This window comes from Hyperolius riggenbachi, chromosome 11 (genome assembly GCF_040937935.1).
Source record: "Hyperolius riggenbachi isolate aHypRig1 chromosome 11, aHypRig1.pri, whole genome shotgun sequence".
NCBI classification, from domain to species: Eukaryota; Metazoa; Chordata; class Amphibia; order Anura; family Hyperoliidae; genus Hyperolius; species Hyperolius riggenbachi.
The window spans coordinates 227,245,967-227,260,624 of record NC_090656.1 but is presented as its reverse complement, the minus strand read 5'-3'; the positions used below and the strand labels follow the sequence as shown (position 1 = coordinate 227,260,624).

The 14,658-nt window shown below is 45.1% G+C and overlaps 1 protein-coding gene across 1 annotated transcript in view; it reads left to right on the top strand.

Moving 5' to 3' along the window:
* The window catches only part of LOC137537962 (receptor-type tyrosine-protein phosphatase beta-like), a 557,484-nt gene that overhangs the window by 520,672 nt on the left and 22,154 nt on the right, over window positions 1-14,658 (top strand). Inside the window, exons 36-38 of the mRNA XM_068259886.1 lie at window positions 2,091-2,102; window positions 2,205-2,295; window positions 9,230-9,320. Coding sequence (XP_068115987.1) covers window positions 2,091-2,102; window positions 2,205-2,295; window positions 9,230-9,320 — 194 coding nt within the window. The remainder of the gene's footprint in view (window positions 1-2,090; window positions 2,103-2,204; window positions 2,296-9,229; window positions 9,321-14,658) is intronic.

Here is a 14,658-nt window from a genome sequence, read left to right as displayed (position 1 = left end):
ACTGAGCTGTCCCCTCAAGTGGCTCACAAACTGATCCCTCTCATAGGCTAATACCTATGAGTGGTGATAAACACTGATTGGATGTCGGGGGAGGGAGGGAGGGAATGTGAGATAAAAAAAAGGACAATTTTATTAAAAATAAATAAATACAAATCGTAGCAGCAATGGTGGCAAGAAAAGTAAGCAAGATTCATTTGTGTGCTAAATCGTATGGCCGTGCAGTGAACTGTTAAAGCTTCAGAGTGCTGAATTGTAAAAAATAGCCTGGCCACTAGGGGGGTGTAAGCCTGTGGTCCTCCAGAGGTTAAGCTATGTACACACACTAAAAACTGGCTTTGGCGATGATAAATCAATGACATCTGTGATAGATGAGATGTGCAATAATTCTGCAATAGAGAGAGGAAAACAGGCTGGGGCCAGCATTTAGCCCCCTTTTCCACTTGTCTTGCAAGAGTGCATTGCGTTACCCTGTTTATCGCAGGGTAACACACCAACAATGCAAGGCTATTAGGCCCAGCACACTTAGGGCTTGATTCACAAAGCCGTGATAAGCCTAGCGTGCGGGTTAGCGCGCATAATAGTAAAGGATTGCACGCACTAACTTTCCCATTCACGCGCTAACATATGGGTTAGCGTGTGAACGGGGAAAATTAGTTCACACAAACCTTTACTATTACGCGCGAAAACCTGTATGCACACTAACACGCGTGCTAAGCTTATCACGGCTTTGTGAATCTAGCCCTTAGAGCGTCACGTAGCTCCGCAAGTGCCCAATCAACCGGTGAGCCGCCGCAAAATCAACACGCTGTTACCGTAGGAATTTTGGAATTCTAAGAAGCGGCAGCAGAAGTAATGTAAGTCAATGGGCGGCACAGAAATGTTGGTGGTGGCAGAACGGCATGCATGTGCGGTATGATGGGAAACCAGTGGGGCAACCTGGGAATCCTAGTGATGAACTTCCTGTCCAGCAGGGAATACGTCACGAAGCAAGGCCAGCGAGGGGCGTATGGGGGGGGGGGGGAAGGGGGAGAGAGCCAGTGCTTTTGATGTGGCCCTGTCAATGCTCTCTGCCGCAGGGTCAATTGAATGACATTTTGTGCATTGCAATGGAGGCAAAGCATCGCACCGCAAACCCGCAAACCCAATGGCCAGGTGTAAAACCGGCCTCAAAGTTTGTGTGAGGAAGCAGCATGTGCATTGGCAGCAGTCGCACATGATATGTGTACACCTTATTTTATCTAGTGAGTGTACGAGGCTCTAAACCAAACACGTGCACAGGAAGTGCCTGTCTTAATGGAAATGTGAAGCTGGGAGCTGTCAGCAGGGGTTTATTCCTTTAGGCTGACGTTTCCCGCCGATGCACTCCACGCCCCTCACCATCTTCTGACACTTCCACCCTTACATCGTGTTCACAAGGCAGAAGTGTCCAAAGATGGTAAGTGGCGTGGAGCGCATCGGAAGGGAGATGGCAGCCTAGATGAGTTAACCACTGCTGACATAGCCTGCTTAAAGGACACCCGAGGTGAACATTAAGTGATGAGAAAAACAATTGTATTCATCCTCCTTCTCCTAAAAATGACTTTTTAGATATCCCACGGTTTTATTTTATATTTAAATCTAGCTTTTAAGTTTTTTACTATTTCATTGTCTCTGCACAATGACACCTTCATTGAAGTATGCAAGAGCTCAAATCTATGAATTATTGACCCTTTTTATCTCTTTCCTGCTCTCAGAAGCCATTTACTGACAGGCTGTAATTACTAATCAGTGATGGTTATTCTATAGTCTGACCCGGGCAGGAACTGCCACTTACATACCTGATTTTTGACTCTTTCAGGCAGAGAAAGTAAAAAAACAACATAGCCTAGTTATGTGTGTGCTAGGCACTGTACATACACATGTCTATCTCATCATGCCACGTCACCTCGGTTGTTCTGTAAACCTCAGAATCCTTTGGCTGGTTTTCTATAAACTGGCGTCCTTATTATAAAGAGATAGCATGTTTATGTGACACCATTTCTTAAAGTGTTTTTTTTTTTTTAATCTGTGTCACATTTCTTTACTAATATATTTTCTCTTTCTCCCGCAAGAAGTACCAAAAGGTAAGTTGCACAACTTTTTTTTTTTTTAAATAAATTACAGTTATTATTTTTCATAGATCTTATCACTGACAATATTTTGTTGTTGTTGTTTTTCTTGTTTAGGACCCCTCAGGCATTGACCACAGCCAGCTTTATCCGGCACTTTGACAATCAGAAAGCCGACTCTAACCTGGGATTCAGTGAGGAGTTTGAGGTACGTCGCGGTTTAGAAATGGGGGCATTTTTATGGTAAAGGTTGTAGCTAGGGCGTAACTAGAAATCACTGCCTGGGCCCACCTGCAAAACTTTGGTCTCTCCCCCCCCTCGCTTTCTGCACAGGTAAACTGAGAACCAATGTTATTCAATTAGCTAGTGCACACTTCAATGTGTTTTCCCCATGCAGATAAAAACTGACAGCAATGAAGCACTGCACTTTGTGATAAAACGTGCATGTTTTCACACATACAGAGTAGGCACGCAGGGTGTGCAGAAAACGCATACAGAAAACTGAAAGAGGAGTGTGCTTCCAGCCTCAGCTTATTACACTCACTCTGTCCATCTCTGATGGAGCAGAACTGGCTCTGCAGACTTCTCCAGCATCACTACAGAACACAGCACTCGGGGAGGGATAGAGAGGTTGGGGGCTGGGTGTTGTACACAAGAGCCTTCTGCACACTGAATAGAGACCGTCTACAAATTTTTGTCTACAAAACTTTGTATGATCGTTATCAGTGGCTGAGCAGATGCGGTCATTAGAACAATTGTCCAGAGAGCAAAAAGCTTTTTCTCTCGCACCCTTAGTTGTCAGTCTCTCAGGACAGGGAACATAAACTTCTCCCCCCCAAGGGGGCCCCTGCAGCTTCTGGGCCCCCTGCGGCTGCATACCTTGCAGGGTCTATTGTTACGCCCCTGGTTGTAGCCTACCCCCAGCGTGCAGATCATGTATCTATAATAATAAAAATAAAGGTGCAGATTGCTCAATTACAGCCTAACAAACCCCAAACACAAGACAGAGAATAACTGCATTTAGCATAAGTAAATATAAACCATATAGAAGCAAAATTCTGGACAGAATGCCTTCTCTATAAGAGAAAAGTAATTACCGCTACATTACAACGTGTACAACAATATAAAATAAGAGAAGTTTATGTGATAAATGTTTATATGGTTAATGAGGAGAAATGGATTAGCTCCAGAGGAATGACCCTTAGATAGTGTAGGCAGGTGGATGTTTATTAGCATGACGCGTTTCGCCTGACATCTGCCAGCTTCCTTATAGCCTGCCTTTGCCTGTAACATTCAGATGTGCTTCCCTGTGTTACAGACTATCACCTGAGGAAGCCTGGCTTATATCAGACAAAATGCATCTTATAGTACCATATTTTTCGGACTATAAGACGCTCGTGACCATAAGACGCACCGAGGTTTAGAGGACAAAAGCCATGGGAAAAAAATATATATACTAAACCTGGTGCATCCATGGTAAAGGGGGCATCTTGTGGAGTATGCCCCCTTTCTACCCAATGCCCCCTTGTACTTCTTGTGTCTCCCTGTGTCCTGCTCTGCCCCCCTTGTGTCCTGTGTCCCCCATGTGTCTGCCTCTGTCTTATTGTGTCATCCTGTGTCCTCCTCTGTCCCCCTTGTGTCCTCCTGTGTCCCCCATGAGTGCTCCTCTATGCCCCTTTGTGTTCCCCTCGTGTCCTCCTCTATGTCCCTTTTGTGTCCCCCATGTGTCCTCCTCTGCATGGGCACAGTACAGGGAGTCCCCAACATTGCGGCGGGTTGGAGGTTGGTATTGGCAGGCATTCACAAGTCAGGAACTTCCTGCATTTGGACTATAAGATGCAGTGACCCCCCCCACACACACACACACACACACACACTTTTGATGGAGAAAAGGTGAGTTTTATAGTTCAAAAAATACAGTAATACATGTCCACATGCTTTGATTGTTTTGTCTAAGATCCATTCCCTCTGCATGTAATCCATTCCTTCTCTTTAACATTTTAGCCTCTCTTGTTTTAGGTTGGTATAGCAGTTGTTGTACCATGGCCATGAAGGTTTAGACTTAGTCTTCTTAGTTTTGTGTGCCCATTTGGGTTACTGTCCGAAAGGGACGGACCACTGCAGACCACCCCACCACTGCAAAACCCCACAGCACTGCCTGCAGACCACCCCACCACTGCAAACCCCCACAGCGCTGCAGACCTGCCCAGAACTGCAGACCACCCCAGCCCTGCAGACCTGCCTAGAACTACAGACGTCCCCAGCACTGCAGACCGCCCCAGCTCTGCAGACCATCACAGCACTGCATACTGCCCCAGCACTGCATACTGCCCCAGCCCACCCAGCACTACAGACCGCCCCAGCACTGCAGACCGCCCCAGCACTGCAGACCGCCCCAGCACTGTAGACCACCCCAGCACTGCATACTGCACCAGCACTGCAGACCTCCCAGCACAGCAGATGATCCAGCACTGCATACTGCCCCAGCCCTGCAGACCGCCCCAGCTCTGCATACCACCCCAGCACTGCAGACCACCCCAGCACTGCAGACCTCCCCAGCCCAACAGACCACCCCAGCACTGCAGACCTCCCCAGCCCAGCAGACCACCCCAGCACTACAGACCTCCCCAGCTCTGCATACCACCCCAGCTCTGCATACCACCCCAGAACTGCAGACCTCCCCAGCACTACAGACCTCCCCAGCACTGCATACTGCCCCAGCTCTGCAGACCTCCCAGCTCTGCAGACCTCCCAGCACTGCAGACCTCCCAGCACTGCAGACCACCCCAGCACTGCAGACCACCCCAGCACTGCATACTGCACCCCAGCACTGTAGACCACCCCAGCACTGCATACTGCACCCCAGCACTGTAGACCACCCCAGCACTGCATACTGCACCAGCACTGCAGACCTCCCAGCACAGCAGATGACCCAGCACTGCATACTGCCCCAGCACTGCAGACTACCCCAGCACTGCAGACCACCCCAGCACTGCCGACCTCCCCAGCACTGCAGACCACCCCAGCACTGCAGACCACCCCAGCACTGCAGACCACCCCAGCACTGCAGACCACCCAAGCACTGCAGACCACCCAGCATTGTAGACCACCCCGCATTGTAGACCACCCCAGCACTGCAGATGACCCAGCACTGCAAACCACCCATCACTGCAAACCACCCCAGCACTGCAGACCTCCCAGCACTGCAGACCGCCCCAGCACTGCATACTGCCCCAGCATGACCTCCCCAGCCCTGCAGACCTCCCCAGCCCAGCAGACCACCCAGCACTACAGAGCTCCCCAGCACTTCACACCTCCCCAGCACTACAGACCACCCCAGCACTGCATACTGCCCCAACACTGCAAACCACCCCAGCACTGCAAACCACCCCAGCACTGCATACTGCCCCAGCACTTCAGACCACCCCAGCACTGCCGACCTCCCCAGCACTGCCGACCTCCCCAGCACTGCCGACCTCCCCAGCACTGCCGACCTCCCCAGCACTGCCGACCACCCCAGCACTACAGACCACCCAGCACTACAGAACGTCCAGCACTGCAAAACCCCACAGCACTGCAGACCTGCCCAGAACTGCAGACCACCCCAGTACTGCAGACCTCCCCAGTACTGTATACTGCGGCTGCCCAGGCCCTGCAGAACAATCAGATACATGGCATTAATATTTTGAAAACAGAAATAAAGATGTCAGCCGTCATGCCTCTCCCAGTTCAGGTTTCTTTAAAGACAGTTTGAATGGCTGGGTTCTCTCAGAATATCATTGCTAACATGGCAGGAGGTATAAAGCATCTTCTGTTTATCTAGGCATCTGCAATAACTGATATAACACAGAGAGCACTTCTATTATTACATCCCAGTTATAAGCAGGGGCGGTCCGCCCATGATACCACCTGAACTACTTGCATTAGGCAGCATCTTCTAAGAGGCGGCATCCCGCCTGCCCCGTCACTGGCTGCTACTCGATTACCTACTTGAATCGGTGGCCCCCTCCTCTACCACAGTCCCCAGTCCCCCTCGCTACACCTCAGATCAGTAGTGACCCAGACACAGGCAGTGAAGAGACACGAAAGCGGTACCTATACTGGGGCAACCTACCTGGATACCTATACTGGGGGCACCTATACCTGGTTTACCTATACTAGGGGCACCTATACCTGGCTACCTATACTGGGGGCACTTATACCTGACTTACCTATACTGGGGGCACTTATACCTGACTTACCTATACTGTGGCACCTATACCTGGCTACCTATACTGGGTGCACCTATACCTGGCTACCTATACTGGAGGCACTTATTCCTGGTTTACCTATACTCAGGCACCCATACCTAGCTACCTATACTGGGGAAACCTATACCTGGCTACCTATACTGAGGAAACTATACCTGGCTACCTATAACGGGGAAACTATACTTGGCTACCTATACTGGGGGCAACTAAACCTGGCTACCTATACTGGGAAACCTATACCTGGCTACCTATACTGAGGCACCCATACCTGGCTACCTATACTGGGGAAACCTATACCTGGCTACCTATACTGAGGAAACTGTACCTGGCTACCTATAATGGGGAAACTATACTTGGCTACCTATACTGGGGGCAACTAAACCTGGCTACCTATACTGGGGGAACCTATACCTGGCTACCTTTACTGAGGAAACTATACTTGGCTACCTATACTGAGTGCAACTAAACCTGGCTACCTATACTTGGGAAACCTATACCTGGCTACCTATACTGAGGAAACTATACTTGGCTACCTATACTGGGGAAACCTATACCTGGCTACCTATACTGGGGGAACCTATATCTGGCTACCTATAATGGGGAAACTATACTTGGCTACCTATACTGGGGGCAACTAAACCTGGCTACCTATACTGGGGAAACCTATACCGGGCTACCTATACTGGGGGAACCAATACCTGGCTACCTATACTGGGGAAGCTATACTTGGCTACCTATACTGGGGGCAACTAAACCTGGCTACCTATACTGGGGAATCCTATACCTGGCTACCTATACTGGGGAATCCTATACCTGGCTACCTATACTGGGGAATCCTATACCTGGCTACCTATACTGGGGGAACCTATACCTGGCTACCTATACTGGGGAAACTATACTTGGCTACCTATACTGGGGGCAACTAAACCTGGCTACCTATACTGGGGAAACCTATACCTGGCTACCTATACTGGGGGAACCAATACCTGGCTACCTATACTGGGAGAAACTATACTTGGCTACCTATACTGGGGGCAACTAAACCTGGCTACCTATACTGGGGAAACCTATACCTGGCTACCTATACTGGGGGAACCAATACTTGGCTACCTATACTGGGGGAAACTATACTTGGCTACCTATACTGGGGGCAACTAAACCTGGCTACCTATACTGGGGAAACCTATACCTGGCTACCTATACTGGGGAATCCTATACCTGGCTACCTATACTGGAGAATCCTATACCTGGCTACCTATACTGGGGAATCCTATACCTGGCTACCTATACTGGGGAATCCTATACCTGGCTACCTATACTGGGGGCACCTATACCTGGCTACCTATACTGGGGGCACCTAGACCTGGCTACCTATACTGGGGAATCCTATTCCTGGCTACCTATACTGGGGGAACCTAAACCTGGCTACCTATACTGGGGAAACCTATACCTGGCTACCTATTCTGGGAAATCCTATACCTGGCTACCTACCTACCTATACTGAGAGTGTTTTTTTTTGGTGGCTATAACATGTGGTGTGAATTGTCAGGTGCCGTGCAATCATTCAAAATCGAAGGGGGGGAGCATCCTCACAAGCTTGCCTCAGGCAGCAAAACGTTTAGAACCAGCCCTGGTTGTAAGATGTGGTTACTGTAAGATTAGACCTGCTTTTCTGATTACAGTCTGGGGCACGGTGTCAGCAGAGGGCGAGTTTCATCATTTAATAAAGTGCAATGGGAATGAATAATGTATCTATCATTTTCTAGCATCACCCCCTTCTTATTAACGCCTTAAGTAGCCTGACTACATGTGGGATTAGATGAGATCCCCACACCACATAGGCTGGAGATCTCCCAACTCCTATGCGTAACGAGGCACTTAATCGCATCTAGCTGGCTAGATCCTCACCCTCCACAATTTACGCAAATCCTTGCTCAGGCTAACATAAGCATAAATATGGAGAAAAAATTACGACAGACTGCAAACTAACTACAAATAAACGTTGCTTATTGGTCGCAAACCCAATGAACCCTAGACACTTAGCAACCTGACCAATATATGTACCCAATAGGTCCGCCACCATAACGCAAGTAAAAGAAACTGAGTCATTCAAGAGAGCTGTTTATCTTGAGTATTTTACAGTTGCTTAAAACAGCAGTTCAGTTTTTAGTTTTTAGCTGTATTGTGTTCTTAAAGAGAAACTCCAACCTAGAATTGAACTTTATCCCAATCAGTAGCTGATACCCCCTTTTACATGAGAAATATAATGATTTTCACAAACAGGCCATCAGGGGGCGCTGTGTGACTGATTTTGTGCTGAAACCCCTCCCACAAGAAGCTCTGGGTACCGCGGTACTCTGGGCAAACTGCCACAATGTAACAATGTTCACAGACAGGAAATGGCTGTTTACAGCTGTCTGTAAAGCCAGAACAGCTAGAAACAGCTACATAACCTGCCCACAGTAACAATGTCACCATGTAATACATGTCAGAATGTGAATCTGGGAGAGGAAAGATTTTACAATGAGCAAACACTGACTAAATCATTTATACATAATTATGGTAAAAAATGAAGCACTTTTTTTACTACATTATTTTCACTGGAGTTCCTCTTTAACGATGCCTGTTTGATTGTATATGTGTACACTGCCATGCAAAATGTCCTTTCTTAGAACTGTACAGAAATTGTTCATCTTTGCAATCTTGGCAATAAAAATGTAAATATTAAAAAAAAGTAAAAAATTTCTAGCATCATACCATCTCTCTTCAGCGTCTGCAGGTTTGCGTGACTATGTAGCATTGTAGCTGTGTGCTGTGACCAGAATGACACATGCTGTATGTGGTGACATCTTTTAACAGTTTTTTTTTTTTTTTTTTTTGCACCATATCTAGAAACTTGGACGTGTTGGAACCAGGATGCCAAAAACAGCGGCGGAACATCCCGACAACCGGGAGAAGAACCGCTACACAAATGTCCTGCCGTGTAAGTACAATATTACATCTTATCTCTGTCAGAATCATGTATCCTGAAACTACCAGTATTATTGTTGTTACTGTTACTTTTATTAAAGGGGAACTAGGGAAAAGGGGGGAAGTTACATAATAGAAGAGAGGTCAAGAATTAAAGGGGCATTATGGCTAATATTGTTGATTTTAGTTAATAAAGTAAATAATGTGCACAAGAGGTACAAGTTATAAAAAAAAAAAGTAAGTATCCAGTGAAAAGTGAAGTGGTGTCTGACAGGACACATTGCTGCAGCTGGGGGAGGATGGGAATACACATAAGCGACGGATCCACAATGAGCCTGCAGGTCATCCTCTTTACTGCTGGCAGTCAAGAAAAAAAACTAGACATTAATTGCCATTATTTATAACTACATCCACTTACACTGCGCTAGGCTAAAAGTTTTTTGTTTTTGTTTATAGATATACATATGCACAGAGGGAGATACTGGTGTCTTGGCAGTTGGAAACAGCTGTTATTTCCCACAATGCAACAGGGCTCACAGACAGGAAACTGTCAGAACCTAGGTCCTGACATCAAACTGTGGGCGGTGTTTGACCACAATATCAGCCATAATATCAGCTACATCTATTCAAGAAATGGGTAGAGATTTCTCACTGGGAAAGGGGTTATCAGCTACTGATTGGAGTGAAGTTCAATCCTTGTTACAGTTACTCTCTAAAGAGAACCTGAACTGAAAATTAAAAATCAAAATAAACATACACAGGTCATACTTACCTCCCGTGTAGTCTACTCATCAACCTCCTTCTCTTCTCCTGCATCCCATATGTCCACTGTGATCAATAGAATTCTCTGTCCTCCATTTTGAAATTGGCCAATGGCCATTACCCCATAACAGCTTCCTGGACAGCACACTGTTATTCTGTAATATCGCCCACTTGAGCCATAAGGAAGCACGGACATTACCTTGCACATTCAGTTGTAACTGACAGCAGCCGATATATAATTGACAGCAACTGGTATATTTCAGTTCTGACAAAATATTGTCAGAACTGGAAGGGATCACTGTAAGCAGAAAATGGTGAGCTTCAGAGAGGAACTGACGGTGAGGTTACTATGTACTATTCACTTGCAGCTACGTCATGTGTTTATTTTAAATAACTGTACTCAGTTCAGGTTCCCTTTAAGACACACTGATAACTTAAAGAGAACCCGAGGTGGATTCTAACAATGCTATCCTTATTATTTCTTCCTTCTACCGATCCTCCCTAAGCCCCCCCCCCCCCTGCGCTCTGCTATGCCCCCATAAATCATCAGCCGAGCTGTCGACACACAGCGTGTCGCAGCCGGCTGTTTATCTCTGCATCTGTCAGTGTCGCCGCTCCCCCGCCGCCGCCGGCGATCGGAGATCAAGAGATCCCGTTCAAAGAACGGGATCTCCTGGAGGATGGCGACGGGGTGGGATGACGTCACCGACATCGTGACGTCAAAGGGGACTCCGATCCACCCCACAGCGCTGCCTGGCACTGATTGGCCAGGCAGCGCACGGGGTCTGGGGGGGGGGGCAGCTGCAGCGACGCGTATAGCGGCGGATCGGCGGGTAGCGGCGGCGATCGGGCACTGCACGCAGCTAGCAAAGTGCTAGCTGCGTGCAGCAAAAAAAAAATTATGCAAATCGGCCCAGCGGGGCCTGAGCGGTGCCTCCCGGCGGCATAGCCCGTGCTCAGCACAGGCTTACCGCCAGGGAGGTTAAAATGCATTTAAAGACAAGGGCCAATATGCAATTCACTTTTTCTCCGGACTTTTCTCCTAGGTGATATTTTTTTACACCTTGACATAAAACACCTTTTAAACCACCAGCAAGCAAGAAAATACTGGAAATTATTTTTTTAGTACTTTTTTTTTACCAACTTTCAGGTACTTTTGCAATTGTAAAATGCTGAAAATTTATTTTAAAGAGAAGATGAAAATTATCCCCAAGGAGAAAACTCAGAAGAAAAAGGGAATTGCACATGGGCAGCGCATTCTTCTACTTCTACCACTATTAATATTACTTGGCCCATATGCTATTTACTGTTTCTCCAGAGTTCTCCTGAGTTATCTCCTTGGAGATAATTTTCATATTGTCTTTAAAATAAATTTTAAGCATCTTACAATTAATTAATTACTATTAAAATAAGTTTGAGTAATTTCTTACTTGCCGGTGGCTTGAAAGGTATTTTACGACAAGGGCCCACATGCAATTCACTTTTCCTACTTACTTTCCTCCACGTTGATATTTTCACACAAGCAAACAAATACTCAAAATAATTTCGTCAGTACTTTTTCACCTTATTTTTGGTAGTTTTTCCATTGCAAATTGCTAAAAAGTTATTTTAAATCGAAGATCAGTGAGAAAACTCAGGAGAAAAAGTGAATTGCATATGGGCCCATGTCATAAAATGCCTTTAAACCACCAGAATCAAGAAAATACTCAAAAGAATTGTCATAGTACTTTATCACCAACGTTTAAAGGGGAACTTCAGGCTAAACAAACATACTGTCATTAAGATACATTAGTTATGTTAATTAGAATAGATAGGTAATATAATCTTTTACCCACCCTGTTTTAAAAGAACAGGCAAATGTTTGTGATTCATGGGGGCTGCCATCTTTGTCATGGGGGCAGCCATCTTTTTGATTGAAAGGAGGTGACAGGGAGCATGAGACACAGTTCCAACTGTCCTGTGTCCTGATAACCCCTCCCAGTTGCATGTGCTAGGCTTCAAATGTCAAATTCAGAATGTCAAAAAAAAAAAATTGCACCAAAACAGCAGAACGAGAACAACAACATCAGAAATCCCATCATATATTGCACAGCATAAGGGGAAAAATGCCCGGGCAGTTTTCTTCTGTGCAGCTAAAAATGAGGCTTGTAGAAGAGAAACAAAGTTCTGATGCTGAGAAACTGTTAAAGAAACACCAAGCCTTTTCAGTGCTGCTGAGTCGATTTTTAGCCTGGAGGGTCACTTTAAGCACTCAGGCTCCCGAAGACCGGCCGGCTCTGTACTGTGCTTGAGAGGGCACCAGAGAGGGCTCTCGCATGTGCGCAGTACGGAGCGGCCTGTCTTTAGAAGCCCGAGTGCTTCCGAAGACTGACGAAGTCTCCCCAACCCAGAAGAGAGCAGTCCACAACCCATTGGTCATGGACTGCTAATGGGGGAGCCTGTAGGGGAATGTGGAGACCAGCAGGAGAACAGGAAGGCTCTATAGGATCCAAAGCCTTCCCTCTTCTTAGGTGAGTATCTGTTTTTTATTTTAAAATTCGCTTCAGACTCCCTTTAAGGCACCACTAAGCTATAAAATGCTAAGAATAATTTTGTCTGTACTTTTTCACCTACTTTTTGGTGCTGTTTCAATTTCAAAATGTTGAAAAGTTATTTTAAAGAGAAGATGGAAAAATATCTCCTTGGAGAAAATGTCGGAGAAAAGTGAATTGAATAGAGGCCATTAAACCTCATATGCAATTCACTTTTCTCCTGAGTTTTCTTCTAGGAGATGTTTTCAGCTTCTGTTTAAAATAACTTTCTAACATTTTGAAACTGAAAAAATACAAAAAAGTATTTGAAAAAGTCCTATCAAAATTATTTTGAGTATTTTCGTGCTTGCTGGTGAATTAAAATGCATTTTATTACTATTTGTGAAAATATCACCTAGAAAACTCAGGAGAAAAAAAGTGAATTGCATATGAGCCTCTAGCCTCCTCCTCTTTCTTTACCTTTCTCTTCTCCTATTCTGGTTTCCTGTTTATCTCCCCCTTTCTTTCTCTGCTTCCTGTCTCTTTGACTCCACCTGCTATTTCTCCTTATTTCCCCAAAATGTACCTTTCTCTTCCATCTTCTTTTTCATTGCTTCTTCTACAAGCTCCTTCTTCTTGTCTTTCTTTTTCTTCTCTTCTTGCTCCTCAATCTGATGCCTCTGCTTCTCCTCCCCCTTATTCTCCATATCCACTGATCCTTCTTCTACACTTCCTTCACATTTTCTTCTAGTCCTTATCCTGCTACCAATTTGCCTTCCTCTTTTTTTCTTTTTTTTCTTCTTCTCATCCTTTGCTTCTTTTCTTTCTTCTACTTTACTTTTTGTTTTTGTATTTCTACTTCTGCATCTTTTTTTTGTTTGTTTGTTTGTTAATTTCCTCCTTTTCTTTCTTCTGAGAATGTGCCACATTTTTAAATCCAACTGACCAGGCTTCATTTTGAATTTTGAGGAAAGAACATTTAGAATGGTCCCTATTAGTTTCCAATTTAAAGGGAGTCTTAAAACAATAATATGGGCAATTACTTACGTGGGTTTTTTTTCCAGCCCCCTGGTTCCTCGTCATCATTCTGTGCACTTATTTTCTAACCTTACCACATTTATTTTCACTTAAAAAGAAAATGAGATGGGGGCGATAAAAGAATGCATACCTACCTTCCTGCAGCCCCATGACCACCATTTCCTTCCTTGCCGTTCTCCCGGTTGGCTCCGTTCACCTGCTATCTGCCCCAGTAATAATCCTTCAGTCGCATCAGTCAGGCTCTTCTGCACATGTGCAGCCAGGGTCGAGCGCGCGCATTTATGTGGCTGGGAGGCAATGGTTGCCATGGGGCTGGAGGAAGCGCCACATAAGTATGCATTCTTTCCCTCCCTTGTTTCAGGTTAGCTTGAACGTTTCCTTTAACCATTTCAGCCCTCAGTCGTTTTCACTTTATGCATCCGAGCAATGTTCACCTCCCATTCATTAGCCTATAACTTTATCACTACTTATCACAATGAACGGATCTATATCTTGTTTTTCCACCACCAATGGGTGGTACATTTTGCTAAGAGCTACCTAACTGTAAATGCATTTTAACAGTAAGAATAAGAAAAAACGGAAAAAAATCATTATTTTTCCGTTTTTGGCCATTATAGTTTTAAAATAATACATGCCACCATAATTAAAACCCACGTATTGTATTTGCCCAATTGTCCCGGTTATTACACCATTGAAATTATGTCCCTATCACAATGTATGGCGACAATATTTTATTTGGAAATAAAAGTGCATTTTTTCCATTTTGCATCCATCACTATTTACAAGCTTATAATAAAAAAAATAGAAATATTTAATCTTTACATAGATATTTAAAATGTTTAGACCCTTAGGTAAATATTTATGTGTTGTTGTTTTTTATTATTGTAATGTTTTTTTTATTATTAAACATTTTATTTGGGAATTTTTGGAAGGGCGGGATGCAAATAGTAATTGTTTTTAATGTAAATATGTGTTTATTTTATTTTTTATTTTAATGTAGATGTAGTTTTACTTTTTGGCCACAAGATGGCAACCTTAGGT